Below are 19,605 nucleotides of genomic sequence, written 5' to 3'. Positions count from 1 at the left end.
TAAAGAAACACTACCAAACTTTCGAGGAGGAGCAGGTCAAGCTGCTGGACAAACCTGAACAGTGAGTGTTCTTCTTTCCCTCTTTATCACGCACATTTGTTTTTAAATGTACCCCTTTTTCTCCCCAATTTCGTGACATCCAATTGGTAGTTACAGTCTTGTCCCATCACTGCAACTCCCGTACGGACTCGGAAGAGACGAAGGTCGAGAGTCACGCGTCCTCCCCTAAACACGACCCTGCCAAGCCACACTGCTTCTTGACACACTGCTCGGCTTAACCCGGAAGCCAGCCGCCCCAACGTGTCGGAGGAAACATCGTAAAGCTGGCAACCAAAGTCAGCGTGCATGCGCCCGGCCCGCCACAAGGAGACGATAGAGGGCGATGCGATTCCTTTTCACATTTTTTATATTCTGTGTAGAGCGGTAGCTGGGGAATACGTGATTAGCTCCACCTCAAGGTGCCAACGCCTCTAAGGCGCCATCTTACAAAGACGGTAGTAACATCAAAGTAACATCCAACATGTCACTCTTCCTGTCACCTGTGTTGTCTCTAGGTTCCTGTTTGAGTTATCTCAGATACCAGACTTCCCAGACAGGGCTTCATGTATCATCTTCCAGTCTGTCTTCATAGACGCCATCGCCTCCATTCAGCACAAGTTGGACATTGTCTCTCGCGTCTGCAAGGTTGGAACTCTCTCTTCATGTTAGTTCATACTAGATGGTAACATAGAAACCACAGGAAACGTGTTTTACTTGTAGAACACATTTTGCAGACTAAATAAAGAGTCTTATAGAGAAACTCCCCTCCAAAACTATCTGTTGGTATTTGTTTCATTAGTCCACTGTTGATACATTCCTAAAATGTTTTGCATGTCAGCAATCAAGTTTTCAAGATATTGGACTTTCAAGAAGCAAAGTGTCACCGGCCGCACCATCACATTAATGTAAATGTAACTTGTCTCAGTAGTCTGAAGTACAGTGAACACTATGTTTAGTTAACAGTAGATAGTGCATTTCTGTCTCCAGGATCTGATGGACACCTCCAGTGTGAGGGAAGTGATGGGTCTGATTCTAGCCCTGGGGAACCATATGAACGGGGGCAACAGGACCAGAGGACAGGCTGACGGCTTTGGACTGGAGATCCTGCCCAAACTAAAGGACGTCAAGAGCAGGGTAAGGGCTATGTTACAGGATGAAGTACAGTTAGATGAGTGTGTAATATGACCTAGTAAAGGCCTACAGCTCACAGTATTTTAAAGCAGAATAAAGAACAGATGTATTGTTTTGTGTTGGGTTCCTTTGTGGTTAGTGTGGATCTTTTGTCTTCTCTGTTCTCTTCTGTTTTTTGAAGGACAATCGTATCAGTTTGGTTGACTATGTGACATCGTACTATCTCCGCAACCTGGACGAGGTAATGTCAAACATTTCTTCATCACTTTATTGAAATGTATTTTACTGGAAGTTAGTCTATGGGTGTTTGAGTTTTTAGTCATTCTGGAGTTGTTTTTTTCATTGTTTCTGTGTAGAACAAATGTCATGTTGTTGTTGTCACTCTGATGTTGCTGTTATTGTTTCCCTCCAGAACGCTGGAACAGAGAGAAGTGTCTTCCCTCTCCCTGAGCCTCAGGATGTGTTCCTGGCTGCCCAGGTCAAGTTTGAAGACATCACCAAGGACCTGAGACAGCTGAGACGAGACCTGACAGGTCAGAGGTCATTCATGCCTAGTCACAACACTGTGACATCAGCAACACAGACAGATAGGCAGGCAGGCAGAGACATGCAGGCAGAGACATGCAGGCAGAGACATGCAGGCAGAGACATGCAGGCAGAGACATGCAGGCAGAGACATGCAGGCAGAGACATGCAGGCAGAGACATGCAGGCAGAGACATGCAGGCCGACTGACTGACAGAAGGAGTCTCTGCTTCACCTGCTGTGCCAGAGTCAAAGGTTATCACTGTGGTTTCGCCTTCGATAACAACTGTTTAAATCTGGTGTTCTTAAACCATTTCAGCTCCAGACCCAAATGAGAAATTGACCGTCTTCCCGTGACCCAAATTGTCCTCCGTTGACCCAAATTAAGAAGAAATAGTGTGTGATTATAGATGTAGTCTCATAACTCGCCACTCACCTCTAACATGCCCAGGGCCCCCCTTTGGGTCCCGACTCATAGTTTAAGAAACCCTGGTTTAGATGCATCGATGCACATAGATGCACCCCAGATGGTGGCAGCCGATCGTTCTCTCTCTTTCTGTCTCTCTCTTTCTCTCTTTCTGTCTCTCTCTTTCTCTCTCTCTTTCTGTCTCTCTCTCTCTTGCTCTCTCTCTCTGTCTCTCTCTCTCTCTCCACCCTCTCTCTCTCTCTCTCTCTCGTCTCCCTCTCTCTCTCCCCACCCTCTCTCTCTCTGTCTCTCTCTCTCTCCCCCCTTTTTCTCTGTCTCTCTCTCTTTCTCTCTCTGTCTCTCTCTCTCTCTCTCTCTGTCTCTCTCTCTTTCGCTCTCTCTGTCTCTCTCTCTATCTCTCTCTCTCTCTCCCCACCCTTTCTCTCTCTGTCTCTCTGTCTCTCTCTCTCCCCACCATTTCTCTCTCTGTCTCTCTATCTCTCCCTCTCTGTGGCTCCACTCCTACTGCTGCTCTGTTTGTTCCCTCTGGCTCACCGTCCAATCAGGGTATCACAGGAGCTGGAGGAGCCAGTCTTCAGGCCCAGTCATAATACAGCCTGCTGGGAGCCACGGTTACAACCCGCCCCCGCGCCACGCTCCATCATCATCACCCAGATAAGATTACAAAGAATACTGTTTTCATTCAGGATTTGTGTAAACTGTGGAGGCGGGTATCTGCATTGTGTGGCGACTAGCGAGACTTTCTCTTTTTTGCATTTTGTGTTGGATCGGTGTTTGGTCCTTTCAGACAGGAAGAGGGTCATTCAGTCTCAGGTAAACAGAGGTCTACTTTTGGAGAAACAGGTGTGTTTTGAGATAGAGTTGAACTACTGTCCTGTTGAAGTACTGAGCAGCTGATGCACTTCACAGCAAACTCAAACGCACTTCTTGAGTTGTGTTTTTGTTTGTTCATGTAGGTTATATCTCATCTGTGATTGGGCAGCTCTTGACCTGTGTGACCAATCAGTGCTTCCACAAATAGATGTGATTTCCTTCCTGACAAAGGAACAGCTTTCATTCTAGAACCTAGAGATTACAGTGTGGTCGTTATCACACTCAATGGAAACTCTTTCAGGAAACAATATATTGTAAATGTATTGTGCACAGGCACAGACCACCGCAAAGTGATTCATTCAATTACTACAGCTGACAGTTCATATTTCCCAGTGGGGATAAACTGATGTTTCAACAGGAGAGCAGAGAATAGCTAAGTACACACACACACACACACACACACACACACACACACACACACACACACACACACACACACACACACACACAATCTAAAAAGGGAACAGATCAAAACAAAGGCTTGGTTCAACCCAGGCATGAGGGAGGTTGAAACAGCAGGACAAAAGGCTCCTGAGTTAGAGGGAGAGATGGTGGTTGGGACTCTCAGTGATAAGACCTGGTCGTGTTGAGAGGTAGAGAGAAGGGCATCTGCAACACACATCTGGGGGGCCACAGATTGTAGTATACGTACGTCTATGTTGTGTGTGTATATGAGTGCGTGTGTGTGTGTGTATGAGTGTGTGTGTGTGTGTGTGTGTGTGTGTGTGTGTGTGTGTGTGTGTGTGTGTGTGTGTGTGTGTGTGTGTGTGTGTGTGTGTGTGTGGGTGTGTGTGTGTGTGTATGAGTGTGTGTGTGTGTGTGGTGTGTGTGTGTGTGTGTGTGTGTGTGTGTGTGTGTGTGTGTGTGTGTGTGTGTGTGTGTGTATATGGGTGTGTATGTGGGTGTGTGTGTATGAGTGTGTATGTGGGTGTGTGTGTGCGTGTGTGGGTGTGTGTGTGTGTGGGGGGGGGGGGGGGGGGGGGGGGGGGGGGGGGGTGCGTGCTTGTGTTTATAGGGCGGTGCGTTTGGGTTGATAAGACGTACCCCCTCAGATTACATAAGGACAGTGATGGTCGCCCTCCACTCTGATCGCTGGCAACGGTACAGTACAGGCTCACAAAGACACGGAGACAGATCTGATGGGCAGGATTATAGCTGTATCTGAAAGGCGCCAGGGCACTTCCACAGAGACTCTGAATCAGAGACACTCCACCAAGTCTCTGGACACACACACAGACGTACACACACACGCGCACACACACACACACACACACACACACACACACACACACACACACACACACACACACACACACACACACACACACACACACACACACACACACACACACACACACACACACACACACACACACACACACACACACACACACACACACACGTACAAAGGAATAGAGAGAGAGTGAGGTGCATTGTCCTCAGCACTGCCACAGCTGGGGCTGGCTGGGTAATAGAATCATATGGGCACACTTAACGACAGTAGAGAACAGTTGAAGTGGTAAAGAGAGGAGACGGAAGAGAGGAAAAGCTTTTGTTCTGTGTTGGTCAAAGACGGTCCTTAGCTTAACTATAAACAGGGTTTGTGAATGGCTGCTGTGGGGAAACCAGCTTTGACTGGAAACCAGCTTTGTAGCTGCCTGTGTGAATTAACGGGGCCTGGTGAGAACAGAACACTGGCGCTGAGGTTTCTGCTGTGAGGAGTATCACTAACTACAGAGACAGAGAGTTACACAGCCTGAGGGAGTCTCCCGGACACTAACACAGAGTAACACCATTCCACCCACCCAGTCACATGAATACGATAACATGCTGTCACACTTTTCAACTTGGTGGGGCGTTAATGTTGTCTCATTGAAAAAGAACCAGTGTTTTTTTCCCCTGTTTTCCCAGTGTGTGAGAAAGGAGTTCAGAAGGTGTGTTCCAGCTCATCTGAAGAACATCTCCAGCCATTTAAGGACAAAATGGAGTCGTTTGTTCTGATTGGTGAGTAGCCTATAGCACTGGGAAATAAGGAGGACTACTGTAGTCCCCAGCAGTTTGTAATATAGTAGCACAACAACAGTAGTTAGTAGTATAGTAACACAACAACAGTAGTTAGTAGTATAGTAACACAACAACAGTAGTTAGTAGTATAGTAACACAACAACAGTAGTTAGTAGTATAGTAACACAACAGTAGTTAGTAGTATAGTAACACAACAGTAGTTAGTAGTATAGTGACACAACAACAGTAGTTAGTAGTATAGTGACACAACAACAGTAGTTAGTAATATAGTGACATAACAACAGTAGTTAGTAGTATAGTAACACAACAACAGTAGTTAGTAATATAGTGACACAACAACAGTAGTTAGTAGTATAGTAACACAACAACAGTAGTTAGTAATATAGTAACACAACAACAGTAGTTTGTAGTATAGTAACACAACAACAGTAGTATAGTGACATAACAACAGTAGTTAGTAATATAGTAACACAACAACAGTAGTTAGTAATATAGTAACACAACAACAGTAGTTAGTAGTATAGTGACATAACAACAGTAGTTAGTAGTATAGTAACACAACAACAGTAGTTAGTAGTATAGTAACACAACAACAGTAGTTCGTAGTATAGTGACACAACAACAGTAGTTAGTAGTATAGTTACACAACTACAGTAGTTAGTAATATAGTAACACAACAGTAGTTAGTAGTATAGTAACACAACAACAGTAGTTAGTAGTATAGTAACACAACAACAGTAGTTAGTAATATAGTAACACAACAACAGTAGTTAGTAATATAGTAACACAACAACAGTAGTTAGTAATATAGTAACACAACAACAGTAGTTAGTAATATAGTGACACAACAACAGTAGTTAGTAGTATAGTAACACAACAACAGTAGTTAGTAGTATAGTAACACAACAACAGTAGTTAGTAGTATAGTGACACCACCAACCAATTTTCCACAATAGTTTGGTCAGTCATCTTCTTATATACTTAAACTTCCATTGGTGTTATTTCTAAACAGTATCCCTTCATGTAGAAGGTGCTCCTAAAAAGCCAACATCTCAACCAGGGGGTTGGAATCAAAATGATGTTCCAGGGGTTGGAACCAAAATGATGTTCCAGGGGTTGAAACCAAAATGATGTTCCAGGGGTTGGAACCAAAATGATGTTCCAGGGGTTGGAACCAAAATGATGTTCCAGGGGTTGGAACCAAAATGATGTTCCAGGAGTTGGAACCAAAATGATGTTCCAGGGGTTGAAACCAAAATGATGTTCCAGGGGTTGGAACCAAAATGATGTTCCAGGGGTTGGAACCAAAATGATGTTCCAGGGGTTGGAACCAAAATGATGTTCCAGGGGTTGGAACCAAAATGATGTTCCAGGGGTTGAAACCAAAATGATTGTCAGGGATTTCGTCGTCGTCAGACGATATGGCGAAATCATCGTCGGAAAAGGAGGACCAATATGCAGCAGGACTGGTTTTGTTCATTTTGAACATTTATTAACTCAGAATGATTACCAAAAAACAACAAAACAAACTCACGATATACTGACAGTCTTCTCAGGCTCATACATGCTAGACAAAGAACAATCTCCCACAAATGACAAACACAAACACACCCTAATATATGGGACTCTCAATCAAAGGCAAAGAGAAAACACCTGCCTTCAATTGAGAGTCCCAACCCCAATTAATCAACCATAGAAACACACTCACTAGACTCCACATAGAAATACATAAACATAGACCATAAACCAAAAACCCGGAAATACTAAATCAAACGCCCTTTTTTCCAAAACACCACCCCGAACCACATAAAACAAATACCCTCTGCCACGTCCTGACCAAACTACAATGACAATTAACCCTTATACTGGCCAGGACGTGACAGTACCCCCCCCCCCCCCCCCCCCCCCCCAAAGGTGATAACCCCGGAAGCACCTCAAGAAAAACAAGAACCCCAAACAACAACAAAAATACCCCTAAACTAAAGGGAGGGAAGGGAGGGTGGCTGCCGTCACCGACGGCACTTGTGCTACACCCCCCCCCCCCCCAACCCACCTATGCAGGTGGTGGTTCAGGCTCCGGCCTATTGTCCTCCAGAGTGCCGACCCCGATCAGCCTTGGACCGTAGGCAGACTCCCCTTGCTCTGGATCCTGGGCAGACCTCCTCCTCTCCACCCTGTATACAGACTCATTAATTGAACCGTTAATCATTTTAACCTGTTAGGGCTAGGGGGCAGTATTTGCACGGCTGGATAAAAAAATGTACCCGATTTAATCTGGTTACTAATCCTACCCAGTAACTAGAATATGCATATACTTATTATATATGGATAGAAAACACTCTAAAGTTTCTAAAACTGTTTGAATGGTGTCTGTGAGTATAACAGAACTCATTTGGCAGGCAAAGCCCTGAGACATTTTCTGACAGGAAGTGGATACCTGATGTGTTGTATTACCTTTAAACCTATGCCATTGAAAAACACAGGGGCTGAGGAATATTTTGGCACTTCCTATTGCTTCCACTAGATGTCACCAGCCTTTACAAAGTGTTTTGAGTCTTCTGGAGGGAGATCTGACCGAACAAGAGCCATGGAACGGTGATGGCCCATTAGACACCTGGCGCGCGAGTTCATGTTGGGTACCCTCGTTCCAATACGTTATAAAAGAGAATGCATTCGTCCACCTTGAATATTATTCATGTTCTGGTTAAAAAAGGCCCTAATGATTTATGCTATACAACGTTTGACATGTTTGAACGAACGTAAATATATTTTTTCCCCTCGTTCATGAAGTGAAGTCCGGCGGGCTTAGATCATGTGCTAACAAGACGGAGATTTTTGGACATAAATTATGAGCTTTTTTGAACAAAACTACATTCGTTATGGACCTGTGATACCTGGAAGTGACATCTGATGAAGAGAATCAAAGGTAATGGATTATTTACATAGTATTTTCGATTTTAGATCTCCGGAACATGACGGCTAGTCTGTATCGCAACGCGTATTTTTCTGGGCGCAGTGCTCAGATTATTGCAAAGTGTGATTTCCCAGTAAGGTTATTTTTAAATCTGGCAAGTTGATTGCGTTCAAGAGATGTAAATCTATAATTCTTTAAATGACAATATAATATTTTACCAATGTTTTCTAATTTTAATTATTTAATTTGTGATGCTGACTTGACTGCCGGTTATTGGAGGGAAACGATTTCCTCAACATCAATGCCATAGTAAAACGCTGTTTTTGGATATAAATATGAACTTGATAGAACTAAAAATGCATGCATTGTCTAACATAATGTCCTAGGAGTGTCATCTGATGGAGATTGTAAAAGGTTAGTGCATCATTTTAGCTGGTTTTATGGTTTTGGTGACCCTGTCTTTGAATTGACAAAACATTACACACAACTCTTGTAAATGTACTGTCCTAACATACTCTAAATTTATGCTTTCGCCGTAAAACCTTTTTGAAATCGTAAAACGTGGTTAGATTAAGGAGATGTTTATCTTTCAAAGGGTGTAAAATAGTTGTATGTTTGAAAAATGTGAATTTTGACATTTATTTGGATTCAAATTTGCCGCTCTTGAAATGCACCTGCTGTTGATGGAGTGCACCACGGGTGGGACGCTTGCGTCCCACCTAGCCCATAGAGGTTAAGTTCTGGATTGTCAGGCTTACTCAGTTCAGGGTTGCTGCTCGACTCCCTTGGTTCTTCGTAATCGGCAGACTCTGGGCCGATGGGCCATTCTGGCTGATCCTGGCCGATGGGGCCGTCTGGCAGCTCCGGGCAGTCTGGCCGCTCTGGCAGCTCCGGGCAGTCTGGCCGCTCTGGCAGCTCCGGGCAGTCTGGCCGCTCTGGCATCTCCGGGCAGTCTGGCCACTCTGGCATCTCCGGGCAGTCGGGCCGCTCTGGCGGCTCCTGACTGGCGAGCGGCTCTGGCGGCTCCTGACTGGCGGGCGGCTCTGGCGGCTCCTGACTGGCGGGCGGCTCTGGCGGCTCCTGACTGGCGGGCGGCTCTGGCGGCTCCTGACTGGCAGGCGGCTCTGGCGGCTCCTGACTGGCGGGCGGCTCTGGCGGCTCCTGACTGGCGGGCGGCTCTGGCGACTCCTGACTGACGGGCGGCTCTGGCGACTCCTGACTGACGGGCGGCTCTGGCGACTCCTGACTGACGGGCGGCTCTGGCGACTCATGACTGACGGGCGGCTCTGGCGACTCCTGACTGACGGGCGGCTCTGGCGACTCCTGACTGACGGGCGGCTCTGGCGACTCCTGACTGACGGGCGGCTCTGGCGACTCCTGACTGACGGGCGGCTCTGGCGACTCCTGACTGACGGGCGGCTCTGGCGACTCTTGACTGACGGGCAGCTCTGGCGACTCTTGACTGACGGGCAGCTCTGGCGACTCTTGACTGACGGGCAGCTCTAGCGACGTCGGACTGGGATGACGCACTTGAAGCCTGGTGCGTGGTGCTGGTACTGGACGTACCAGACTGGGAACACGCACCTCCAGGCTAGTGCGGGGAGCGGGAACAGGACGAGTCGGACTGGGCTGACTCACTTCCGGGTCCGCACGAGAGACAGGAACTGGAAACACCGGGCTATGGAGGCGCACAGGCGGTCTTGATCTTACCTCCTGCACAACCCGTCCTGGCTGGATGGAACTAGTAGCCCTGTACAAGCGGGGTGCTCGTACAGGGCGGACTGGGCTGTGCAGGGGCCTGATGGTTGCCGTGCGTAGAGCGGGAGTTGGGTAGCCTGGTCCTAGGAGGCGTACCGGCGACCAGATGCGCTGCGCAGGCATCCTCCTACCAGGCTGGATGCCCACTCTAGCACGGCACCTGCGAGGGGCTGGAATAACGCGCACCGGACTGTGCGTGCGTATGGGTGAGATAGTGCGCTCTTCAGCGAAACATGGCGCCCTCCACCTCATACGCTCCTCCATATAACCACGGGTAGCTGGCTTCTGGCTCTTCCTTGGCCTAGCCAAACTACCCGTGTGCCCCCCCCAAAAAAATTATTGGGGGTGCCTCTCATGCTTCAACGCCAGTCGTGATCCTCGGAAATGTTCCCGGTCCTTACCAGCCATTCTCCATGGGCCCTCTCCGGCCATAACTTGCTCCCATGTCCATCTCTCCCGTTTGTCCAATTCAAAATCCCTCTGCTCCTTCCTCTGCTGCTTGGTCCTGGTTTGGTGGGAGATTCTGTCAGGGATTTCGTCGTCGTCAGACGATATGGCGAAATCATCGTCGGAAAAGGAGGACCAATATGCAGCAGGACTGGTTTTGTTCATTTTGAACATTTATTAACTCAGAATGATTACCAAAAAACAACAAAACAAACTCACGATATACTGACAGTCTTCTCAGGCTCATACATGCTAGACAAAGAACAATCTCCCACAAATGACAAACACAAACACACCCTAATATATGGGACTCTCAATCAAAGGCAAAGAGAAAACACCTGCCTTCAATTGAGAGTCCCAACCCCAATTAATCAACCATAGAAACACACTCACTAGACTCCACATAGAAATACATAAACATAGACCATAAACCAAAAACCCGGAAATACTAAATCAAACGCCCTTTTTTCCAAAACACCACCCCGAACCACATAAAACAAATACCCTCTGCCACGTCCTGACCAAACTACAATGACAATTAACCCTTATACTGGCCAGGACGTGACAATGATGTTCCAGGGGTTGGAACCAAAATGATGTTCCAGGGGTTGGAATCAAAATGATTTTCCAGGGGTTGGAACCAAAATGATGTTCCAGGGGTTTGGAAACAAAATGATGTTCCAGGGGTTGGAATCAAAATGATGTTCCAGGGGTTGGAACCAAAATGATGTTCCAGGGGTTGGAACCAAAATGATGTTCCAGGGGTTGGAACCAAAATGATGTTCCAGTCCTATTGAACAGAACCATTATTGTTTTTCTTCTGTTCCGCTGTTCCGACCAGCAAAATAAAGTTCTGAACCGGTTCAAACAACAACTAATAGTAAGGGTTTCTATCGTCCCTTTCTGTTCTTTTTTAATCCTCTGAAATATAACATTAAATCACTTCACCAATCAGTGTGGATAGAGCAGCTTGCTGTGGAGCGGGGAAGTGATTGTAATCTGTATAGGAAAGTTGTTTAAAGCAAATTGTATTTTGTCATAACAGCATGGTTTAATCATAATGAAAGACAAACACACACTCTGCTTCCAGTCACAGTGTAGGCTGTGAGATGCAACTGAAATGTTGATGGAGAGAGTGGGAGAGGATGGAGGAAACTTGCCTTGAAGCTCTCGATGTCTTGTTGTGACATGCGTCATCTGAATTGGGCCCACTGAATTATACCCACAGAGTACCAGCTTCTATGGAGGAACTTTGAATGTCTTTGAAGTTCTAAGTTGGTTTAACGTTGGACCAGAGCAAACAAGCTTGTGTGTGCAGAGCAGCAAGATAATAAAAAAACCGTCTTCCCTTTTTGCAGTTAATAAAACGTAATAACTATAGTGTCCTTAACTAGCATTGAAAAAGTAAATCGATTCTCTAACTAAACATCGCTCCCTAATTTCTGAATTACACTTGTAACGTCATCAGTAGATTACAGTAACCTATGTAACGTCATCAGGAGACTACAGTAACCTATGTAACGTCATCAGTAGACTACAGTAACCTATGTAACATCATCAGTAGACTACAGTAACCTATGTAACGTCATCAGTAGATTACAGTAACCTATGTAACGTCATCAGTAGACTACAGTAACCTATGTAACGTCATCAGTAGATTACAGTAACCTATGTAACGTCATCAGTAGACTACAGTAACCTATGTAACATCATCAGTAGAATACAGTAACCTATGTAACGTCATCAGTAGGCTACAGTAACCTATGTAACATCATCAGTAGAATACAGTAACCTATGTAACATCATCAGTAGAATACAGTAACCTATGTAACATCATCAGTAGAATACAGTAACCTATGTAACGTCATCAGTAGACTCCCCTAATCTATGCTTCAGAGGGGGAGGGGCTACAGTAACCTATGCTTCAGAGGGGGAGGGGCTACTGTAGCCTATACTTTAGAGGGGAGGAGCTACAGTAGCCTATGCTTCAGAGGGGGAGAGGCTACAGTAGCCTATGCTTCAGAGGGGGAGAGGCTACAGTAGCCTATGCTTCAGAGGGGGAGGGGCTACAGTAGCCCACGCTTCAGAGAGGAGGGGCAGGTAGCCTACACACCCACTGGCAAAGACCTCCAGCAGGCAGGCAGATGCTGGAATAAGTTTGAGTCAGAGTGAGTGCTTTGCATTGGCACTTTGTTGCGTTTTTTTGTGGGACTGAAAAAAATGCCCGGAACATAAAATAACGTTATTAACTGGTTCCTATGCTTTTAAAATAACGCTTCTGTTCCAGAACAGTATACATCTCTTTAGTTTTCAGTTTGGGTTCTGTTCCTTAAATCCTTTCGTTCTTTTTAGGTTTTTGTTTCTGTTCCCTGAAGCGGTTCCAACCTTTGATCTCAACATGCCTCCCAGTGTTCACTATGAGTATATATGTTTTCCTTACCCATCTATTCCTCTCTCTCTCTATCGCTCTCTCTCTCTCCCTCCCTCATCTCTCTCTCTCTCTCTGTCTGTCTCCCTCTCTCCCTTTCTCTCTCTATCTCTCTCTCTCTGTCTCCCTCCCTCCCTTTCTCTCTCTCTCTCTCTATCTCTCTCTCGCTCTCTCTGTCTGTCTCCCTCCCTTTCTCTCTCTCTCTCACACTCTCTCTCTCTCTCTCTCTCTCTCATTCTCCCTCCTTCTCGAATTCTCCCTCCCTCCCTTCCTCCCTCCCTCCCTCTCTCTCTCTTTCACTCTGTCTCTCTCTCTCTGTCTCCCTCCCTCCCTCCCTCTCGTTCTCCCTCCTTCTCTAATTCTCCCTCCCTCCCTCCCTCCCTCCCTCCCTCCCTCTCTCTTTCCCTCTCCCTCCTCACATTGCTCCTGACATAATTATTCAATTGTTTCTCTCTCTCAGATAAGGACGCGTACATCCTGTTGCCATGGCGAATATCTCTTCCATCTTTTTTAGGGGCTAGATAAGGGTCTGAGGGGGAGATAGACAGCTTACGGTGGGGTTCAGAGGCTAGACATACAGATAGGGATCAGGCAGATTTGGCATTGAGTACTGGGACTCTGGAGAGAGACAAACAGGAGGAACGTTTGGTGGGAGAAATTGTACAGACAGAGAGTGTGTGTGCGTGTGTGTGCCCGTGCGTGCGTGCGTGCGTGATCAAGACATAACCATATTGGAAAGTGGCACCAAGAGCGGCCCCTTTGTGGGATAACATTTGTGTTTTTATAAATAAAATGGTTGTATGACTCCATTTGACAAGACCATTGTACAGCACAACAGGTTCTCAGTGCTTGTCTTTGCATGCTGGTATATGTACTGTACAATACACTTTGAGGAAAGAAGATTTATGTTCATTTAAATGTTATACAATTGTGTATATTTCATTTGCAGCGAGTAATGAACAAGATGAAGTGCATGCCCAGTTGATGTTTGCACAAAAAAGGTTTGAAAACACACCTCTCTCTTTCTACTTCCCTTCTTTGTAGTATGTATAACATTGTAGGTTTCATTGAAGAGTTCCACAAGGTGATACTGCTCTCTACAGTAATTAAATGACTTTATACAAGAGATTCACTGGACCTGAAGTTCTAACACCATCTTCCCTTATCTCCATTCCTCAGCTTCCACGAGCTGGTGACGTTCTTAGGGTTGAAGCCCAAGACAGGAGAGACTGAAGTGGCGACAGGTCACTTCTTTATGCTGTGGTTTGAGTTCTGTACCGACTTCAAGACCAGGTGGAAGAGAGAGAACAAGAATATATCCAAAGAGAGGTGTGTGGATAGAGAGAGAGAGAGACATAGAGAGAGAGAGACATAGAGAGAGAGAGAGAGAGAGAGAGAGAGAGAGAGAGGGAGGGAGGGGGAGAGAGAGACAAAGAGAGGGGGTTGAGAGAGGGGGGAGAGGGGGGGTGAGAGAGAGAGAGAGAGAGGGGGTGAGAGAGAAGGAGAGAGAGGGAGAGAGAAGGGGGAGAGGAGAGGGAGAGAGAGAGAGAGAGAGAGAGAGAGAGAGGGGTGGGTGAGAGAAAGGGTGAGAGAGGGGTGAGAGAGAGGGGGTGAGAGAGGGAGAGAGAGGGGGGAGAGAGGAGGGGGAGAGAGGAGAGGGGTGGAGGAGAGAGGGCGAGAGAAGGGGGAGAGAGGGGGGTGAGAGAGAGGGAGAGGGGTGAGAGAGAGGGAGAGAGGGGTGAGAAAGGAGGGAGAGAGAGGGGGTGAGAGAGAGGGAGAGAGAGGGGGTGAGAGAGAGGGAGAGAGAGGGGGGAAAGAGGAGAGGGGGGAGAGAGAGGGGTGGGTGAGAGAGAGGGTGACAGAGAGAGAGAGAGAGAGAGAGAGAGAGAGGCGAGAGAGGGGTGAGAGAGAGAGAGACCTAATGCCTAGGCTTTTTCTTAGAGGGCTAACTCAGTCTTGTGGCATGCAGAACACCCTGGGGTTTGAACCTTTGTCAGTTACGCCTACAACCTCAATGAATTACTGTTCACCTGTATGTCCTAGACTAGAAAAGTTCAATTCCCACAGGAATCACTTACACCTACTGAAATTGTGTTAATTCACAGTAAATCACTTTGGATAAAAACATATGCTTAGTGGCATACCATATACATTATTTTGACTTGGATATACATTATTTTGACTTGGATATATATTATTTTGCTTATAAAAGTCTATCTCCCTGAGAAGTGACTAATTCAGAAAGATAACTCTCTAAGATATGTGACATCCCACATCTGGGACCCGCTACATGTACGCTGCCGGTCCACCGACTGACAGTTGAGAAACACTGTTCTTATATCTATCTAGACTGTCTGTCTTTTTGAACAATGTGACCCTGTATTATCTAGTATGTAGTCTGTATGTCTTAACACAGCATACAGTAATCTCCTGTTTGACTAGGTCTGAGACTGAGCTTGTCTGAGACTGAGCTTGTCTTTTGGGGCCGTATGCATCAAGTGTCTCAGAGTAGGAGTGCAGGTCCAGGATCAGGTCCCCCCCGTCCATATCATTTTATTCACTATGATCTTAGAGGATCCTAGATCAGCACTCTCACTATGAGACTGATGTGAACCTCTTTTCCCATTCTTCCCTCCTTCTCCCAGGCTGAAAGAGGCCCAGCTGTCGGTGAAGAAGATTACAGCAGACAAGAAGGTGGAGACTAGGAAGATCAACCCTAATAGTCTGGTGAGAACAACTTAAACTTAATATAGACATCCAGTATAAATCCCAAGTACCCCTATCCACTATCAATCACATCAACCCTAACGGTCTGGTGAGAACATAGAGGCATTTAACACTGAGAGATATATAGATATATACAGTAGCAGTCAAAAGTTTGGACACACCTACTCATTCAAGGGTTTTTCTTTATTTTTACTATTTTCTACATTGTAGAATAACAGTGAAGACATCAAAAGTATGAAATAACACATATGGAATCATGTAGTAACCAAAAAAGTGTTAAACAAATCAAAATATATTTTCAATTTTCAATTCTTCAAAGTAGCCACCCTTTGCATTGAGGACAGCTTTCCACACTCTTGGCATTCTCTCAACCAGCTTCACCTGGAAGTGTGCCTTGAATTCCAAACAAATAACAAACAGTGTCACCAGCAAAGCACCCCCACACAATCACACCTCCTCCTCCATGCTTCACGGTGGGAACCACACATGCGAGATCATCCATTCACCTACTCTGCGTCTCACAAAGACACAGCAGTTGGAACCAAAAATCTCAAATTTGGACACATTAGACCAAAGGACAGATTTCCACTGGTCTAATGTCCATTGCTCGTGTTTCTTGGCCCAAGCAAGTCTCTTCACTTACTGGTGTCCTTTAGTAGTTATTTATTTGCAGCAATTCGACCAGGAAGACATGATTCACACAGTCTCCTCTGAACAGTTGATGTTGAGATCTGTCTGTTACTTGAACTCTGTGAAGCATTTATTTGGGCTGGAATTCCTCTAACTCTAATGAACTTATCCTCTGCAACAGAGGTAACTTTGGGTCTTCCTTTCCTGTGGCGGTCCTCATGAGAGCCAGTTTCATCATAGTGCTTGATGGATTTTGCGAATGCACTTGAGGAAACTTTCAAAGTTCTTGAAATTTTCCAGATTGACTGAACTTCATGTGTTAAAGTAATGATGGACTGTCGTTTCTCTTTGGTTATTTGAGCTGTTCTTGCCATAATATGTACTTGGTCTTTTACCAAATAGGGCTATCTTCTGTAAACCAACCCTACCTTGTCACAACACAACTGATTGGCTCAAACGCATTAAGAAGGAAAGAAATTCCACAAATTAACTTTTAACGAGGTACACCCGTTAATTGAAATGCATTCCAGGTGACTACCTCATGAAGCTGGTTGAGAGAATGCCAAGAGTGTGCAAAGCTGTCATCAAGGTAGAGGGTGGTTACTTTGAAGAATCTCAAATATAAAATATATTTTGATTTGTTTAACACTTTTTTGGTTACTACATGATTCCATATGTGTTATTTCGAAGTTTTAATGTCTTCACTATTAATTTACAATGTAAAAAATAGTAAAAATAAAGAAAACCCTTGAATGAGTTTCTGTGTCCACATTTTTTACTGGTACTGTAGATATTATATATATATATATATGCAAGTACTAACTAATTATGCAAGTACTAATCAGTGGGAATAGGGGACAGGTGCGCGTAATGAAAGTTCCGGCATGCCGTGTAATGGCACGGGAACGAAGACCAAACAAACACGTAAAAAACACAGGGTTGAGACCCAAATAAAAGAGCGAGGAGTACCTCGAAAAAATACACACGCGCACAATGATTAACGCACGGGACGAGACCCGTAATCATCTGCACAATCCACAAGGGCACGAAAGCCCAAAACACACAGCACAGGTACTCACACGCACCAACGGGCGTCACACTGTTTGCATACTGTCCCTAATAGAAAAAAACGAACCCCTTTCCTCTGCCCTGACAGAAAGACAGGCTACGCCAGAAGGAAGCTAACATGGTGGCCACAAGCTGAGAGACAGAACAGGACAGAGAAGATATTCATGAGAAAACTGATGAGTTGATTTTTGAGGTAAGTGGGGACTTCTCCCACCTTCTACCGCCCACACAGGATGATCAGGATCATACCAGTCTCTGTTCCTGCCCACCGTCTTATACACCAAGCCTGGAACACTGCCCTCTGAACCTCCCCCTGCTGGAGACAAGAAGAAACCCCTATGGTTCACAGGTCACAAAGTCGCAGATGGATTCACTGACCAACAGGATACTGGCAATAGGGGGATGACTATTTTCTGGTTCATTTTTTATGGGAGTAATGTATATTCATTTAAAATAATACATGTTTTTCAGTCAAATAACTGATTAATATCTGGTCAAATGAAACAAGACAGTGTATCTAGATTGTGTAGGAAACTTTTTCTTGTGTAGATTTGTTTATGTTTGTTTTCTGATATTCAATATCAGAAGTTTTGTCTCTGTGTTTTATAAGAAATGTATCATGTTTTTCACCTTATATTTCCACTGTCAATCATTACATCAATATAGATAACAATCATCTATGTATCTTGCCATCGGTCTCTGTTATTACAACTTCCCAGCAACCCAAAACAGTTCAACAAGGTGTACAAATACGAGTTTATTCACCAACCACTTTATATACTGTACATAAATAATACAATAGCATGAACGTTAAGTGCCGTCTAACAGTGCAGGTTTAAAATGAATTGACAAACTCCTCAAGAGTTTCTGAAGTGAGCGTGTCCACTGAGAATGATACTTAGAGTGACATTTGGAAGAAATTATGCATTTTGACCTCAAAACATATTTTTGTTCAAACATTATTTTTTGTTTTTTTACAAATCAACACAGAACTAAAAAAAAAAAATCAGTTGAACACTATTAAATCTGTAAATCATGTCATGTGATTATGAACTGAAATGTATTGATGTGAAATTTTAATTGTATTTATGTGAACTATTTATAATTGTAAAATGTGAAAAACTTCAATAAAGATGATTTAAAAAAAGAAAAAGGAAACAATACTTATTCTCTCCACTTTGGCTCATAACAGTTAACAAGTCCATGTCAAATTGAACACATCGTGTGGCTTTTTCTCCTTATTTAAATGCCATACATGCGCAAACATTCTGGTCTCCACAGTGATACTGTTATTTGTATTATGGGCAAGCCAGAAATATTAAAAAAGAATTAAGCACGAAGCTATAAGCCATTTACAATGTGCTAAACCAGTCAATAATGCCAAATCAGTCGTTATAGACCCATACATTACACTGGGGGTCTGTTGGAGTTGGCATAGCTGCCCGTTTAGGGGTTTTGCCATGGTTGTGAAGGGTTCCATCCCTTGTTTTCGTTGTGTTTTGATCTCCTCTTTTAGGATTAAGATTGGACATTTTCTCCCTCATGTATATTCGGTTTTTGCAATGGAAGCACGTTTGATTTAACGCATTGGTCGGTCGCTCGCTCTATTCCTTTTAGTTATTCCAGTGGAAAGCAAACCAACACAGACTATACGAAATGTGTCCATTCCATCTGGCTTTTACTAATCCAGGTCTATGGAAGCGCAGTGGCACGTCTTTACGCGCTGGACGCGTTTCTTCTGGGTGCTGGGTGACCGGCCTGGACAGATGAGGGTGTAGGTGACGGTAGTGAATGTTTTTGGTTTACAGGTGGAACACGATTGGAAAGCCGCGTCATCTTGGTAGATGTGTCGGGGGATGTAAAAGGAGTTACACTGCCCGTAACAGAAACGATTGATTATAGTGCGGCTGAGGCATCCTTCCTCGTGGATCGCCTGTTTCAGCGGCTGAGTCTTGCACCAGTCCAGTTTGAGGTACCGGCGCTCCGTGACGTGTAGGGCTTCTTGGCTGGATTCTAGAACCTCGTCAGCGGCCGTTACTGACCCCATTTGGCGGGAGACAAATCCGTTCTGTGGTGGCTGCTGCGGTGAGCGTTCCGACTCATTGGGGCTGGAGTTGTATTTGTATGGGTGCGGAGAGGCGCCCTGGAAGCCACCTACCGCTGCGCTCCTCAGCGGACAGAAGAGGAGTCCCAACACCATGGCCGAGGCAAATACTGTTGTCTTCATCCTTAGATGTAGAATGTTAAAATATATAAGGATTATATTTAAAGCCGTCGTGGAAATCAATAGAGAACAAATTACGCATAACTTTTACGCAAGGTTTACGCAAACCAAATACTTAATTTCCACATTGCTATACAATGTACAGTTACCAGATGAATAGTGTAATTTCAACATAGCGAGTATTTGATAGAGCAAGAATGATAAATAGCTAGATTTACTCACCTGTGTCCTACACAAACTCCACACAACAGAAGCACTCCTGGTTTAGATTTGAGTGTTTGGAATAAACTGCTAGATTCCCTGCGGAAGTAAGATATTGGTTCAGTAGAAGTATTTCTGTATGATGTCTTCTTGGAAGAGGCAAAACAAACTGCTGTCCAGCTGTACTGT

The 19,605-nt window shown here is 44.9% G+C and overlaps 2 protein-coding genes across 2 annotated transcripts in view; one reads left to right on the top strand and one right to left on the bottom strand.

Moving 5' to 3' along the window:
- The window catches only part of LOC106608256 (uncharacterized), a 47,274-nt gene extending 29,122 nt beyond the window's left edge, over nt 1–18,152 (top strand). Inside the window, exons 8-17 of the mRNA XM_014206108.3 lie at nt 1–61; nt 555–684; nt 1,027–1,173; nt 1,352–1,411; nt 1,583–1,703; nt 4,906–4,998; nt 13,516–13,567; nt 13,746–13,895; nt 15,212–15,293; nt 17,080–18,152. The exon at nt 1–61 is cut by the window's left edge and continues 28 nt beyond it. Coding sequence (XP_014061583.3) covers nt 1–61; nt 555–684; nt 1,027–1,173; nt 1,352–1,411; nt 1,583–1,703; nt 4,906–4,998; nt 13,516–13,567; nt 13,746–13,895; nt 15,212–15,293; nt 17,080–17,127 — 944 coding nt within the window. The 3' untranslated portion in view covers nt 17,128–18,152. The remainder of the gene's footprint in view (nt 62–554; nt 685–1,026; nt 1,174–1,351; nt 1,412–1,582; nt 1,704–4,905; nt 4,999–13,515; nt 13,568–13,745; nt 13,896–15,211; nt 15,294–17,079) is intronic.
- On the bottom strand, nt 17,734–19,594 carry LOC106608258 (gremlin-1-like). Its single transcript, XM_014206112.3, has 2 exons — nt 19,438–19,594; nt 17,734–19,219 (listed from the first exon to the last, which is right to left on the bottom strand). The coding sequence occupies exon 2, from the start codon at nt 19,216–19,218 to the stop codon at nt 18,673–18,675; it is 546 nt and encodes a 181-aa protein (XP_014061587.1). The 5' UTR covers nt 19,219; nt 19,438–19,594; the 3' UTR covers nt 17,734–18,672.
- Nucleotides 19,595–19,605: the final 11 nt, after the last annotated feature.

The sequence above is a fragment of the Salmo salar genome, chromosome 06, assembly GCF_965601325.2.
Source record: "Salmo salar chromosome 06, fSalSal1, whole genome shotgun sequence".
Taxonomy (NCBI): Eukaryota; Metazoa; Chordata; class Actinopteri; order Salmoniformes; family Salmonidae; genus Salmo; species Salmo salar.
Note: the sequence above shows the minus strand (reverse complement) of the source record. Positions and strands in the feature narration are given on the sequence as shown.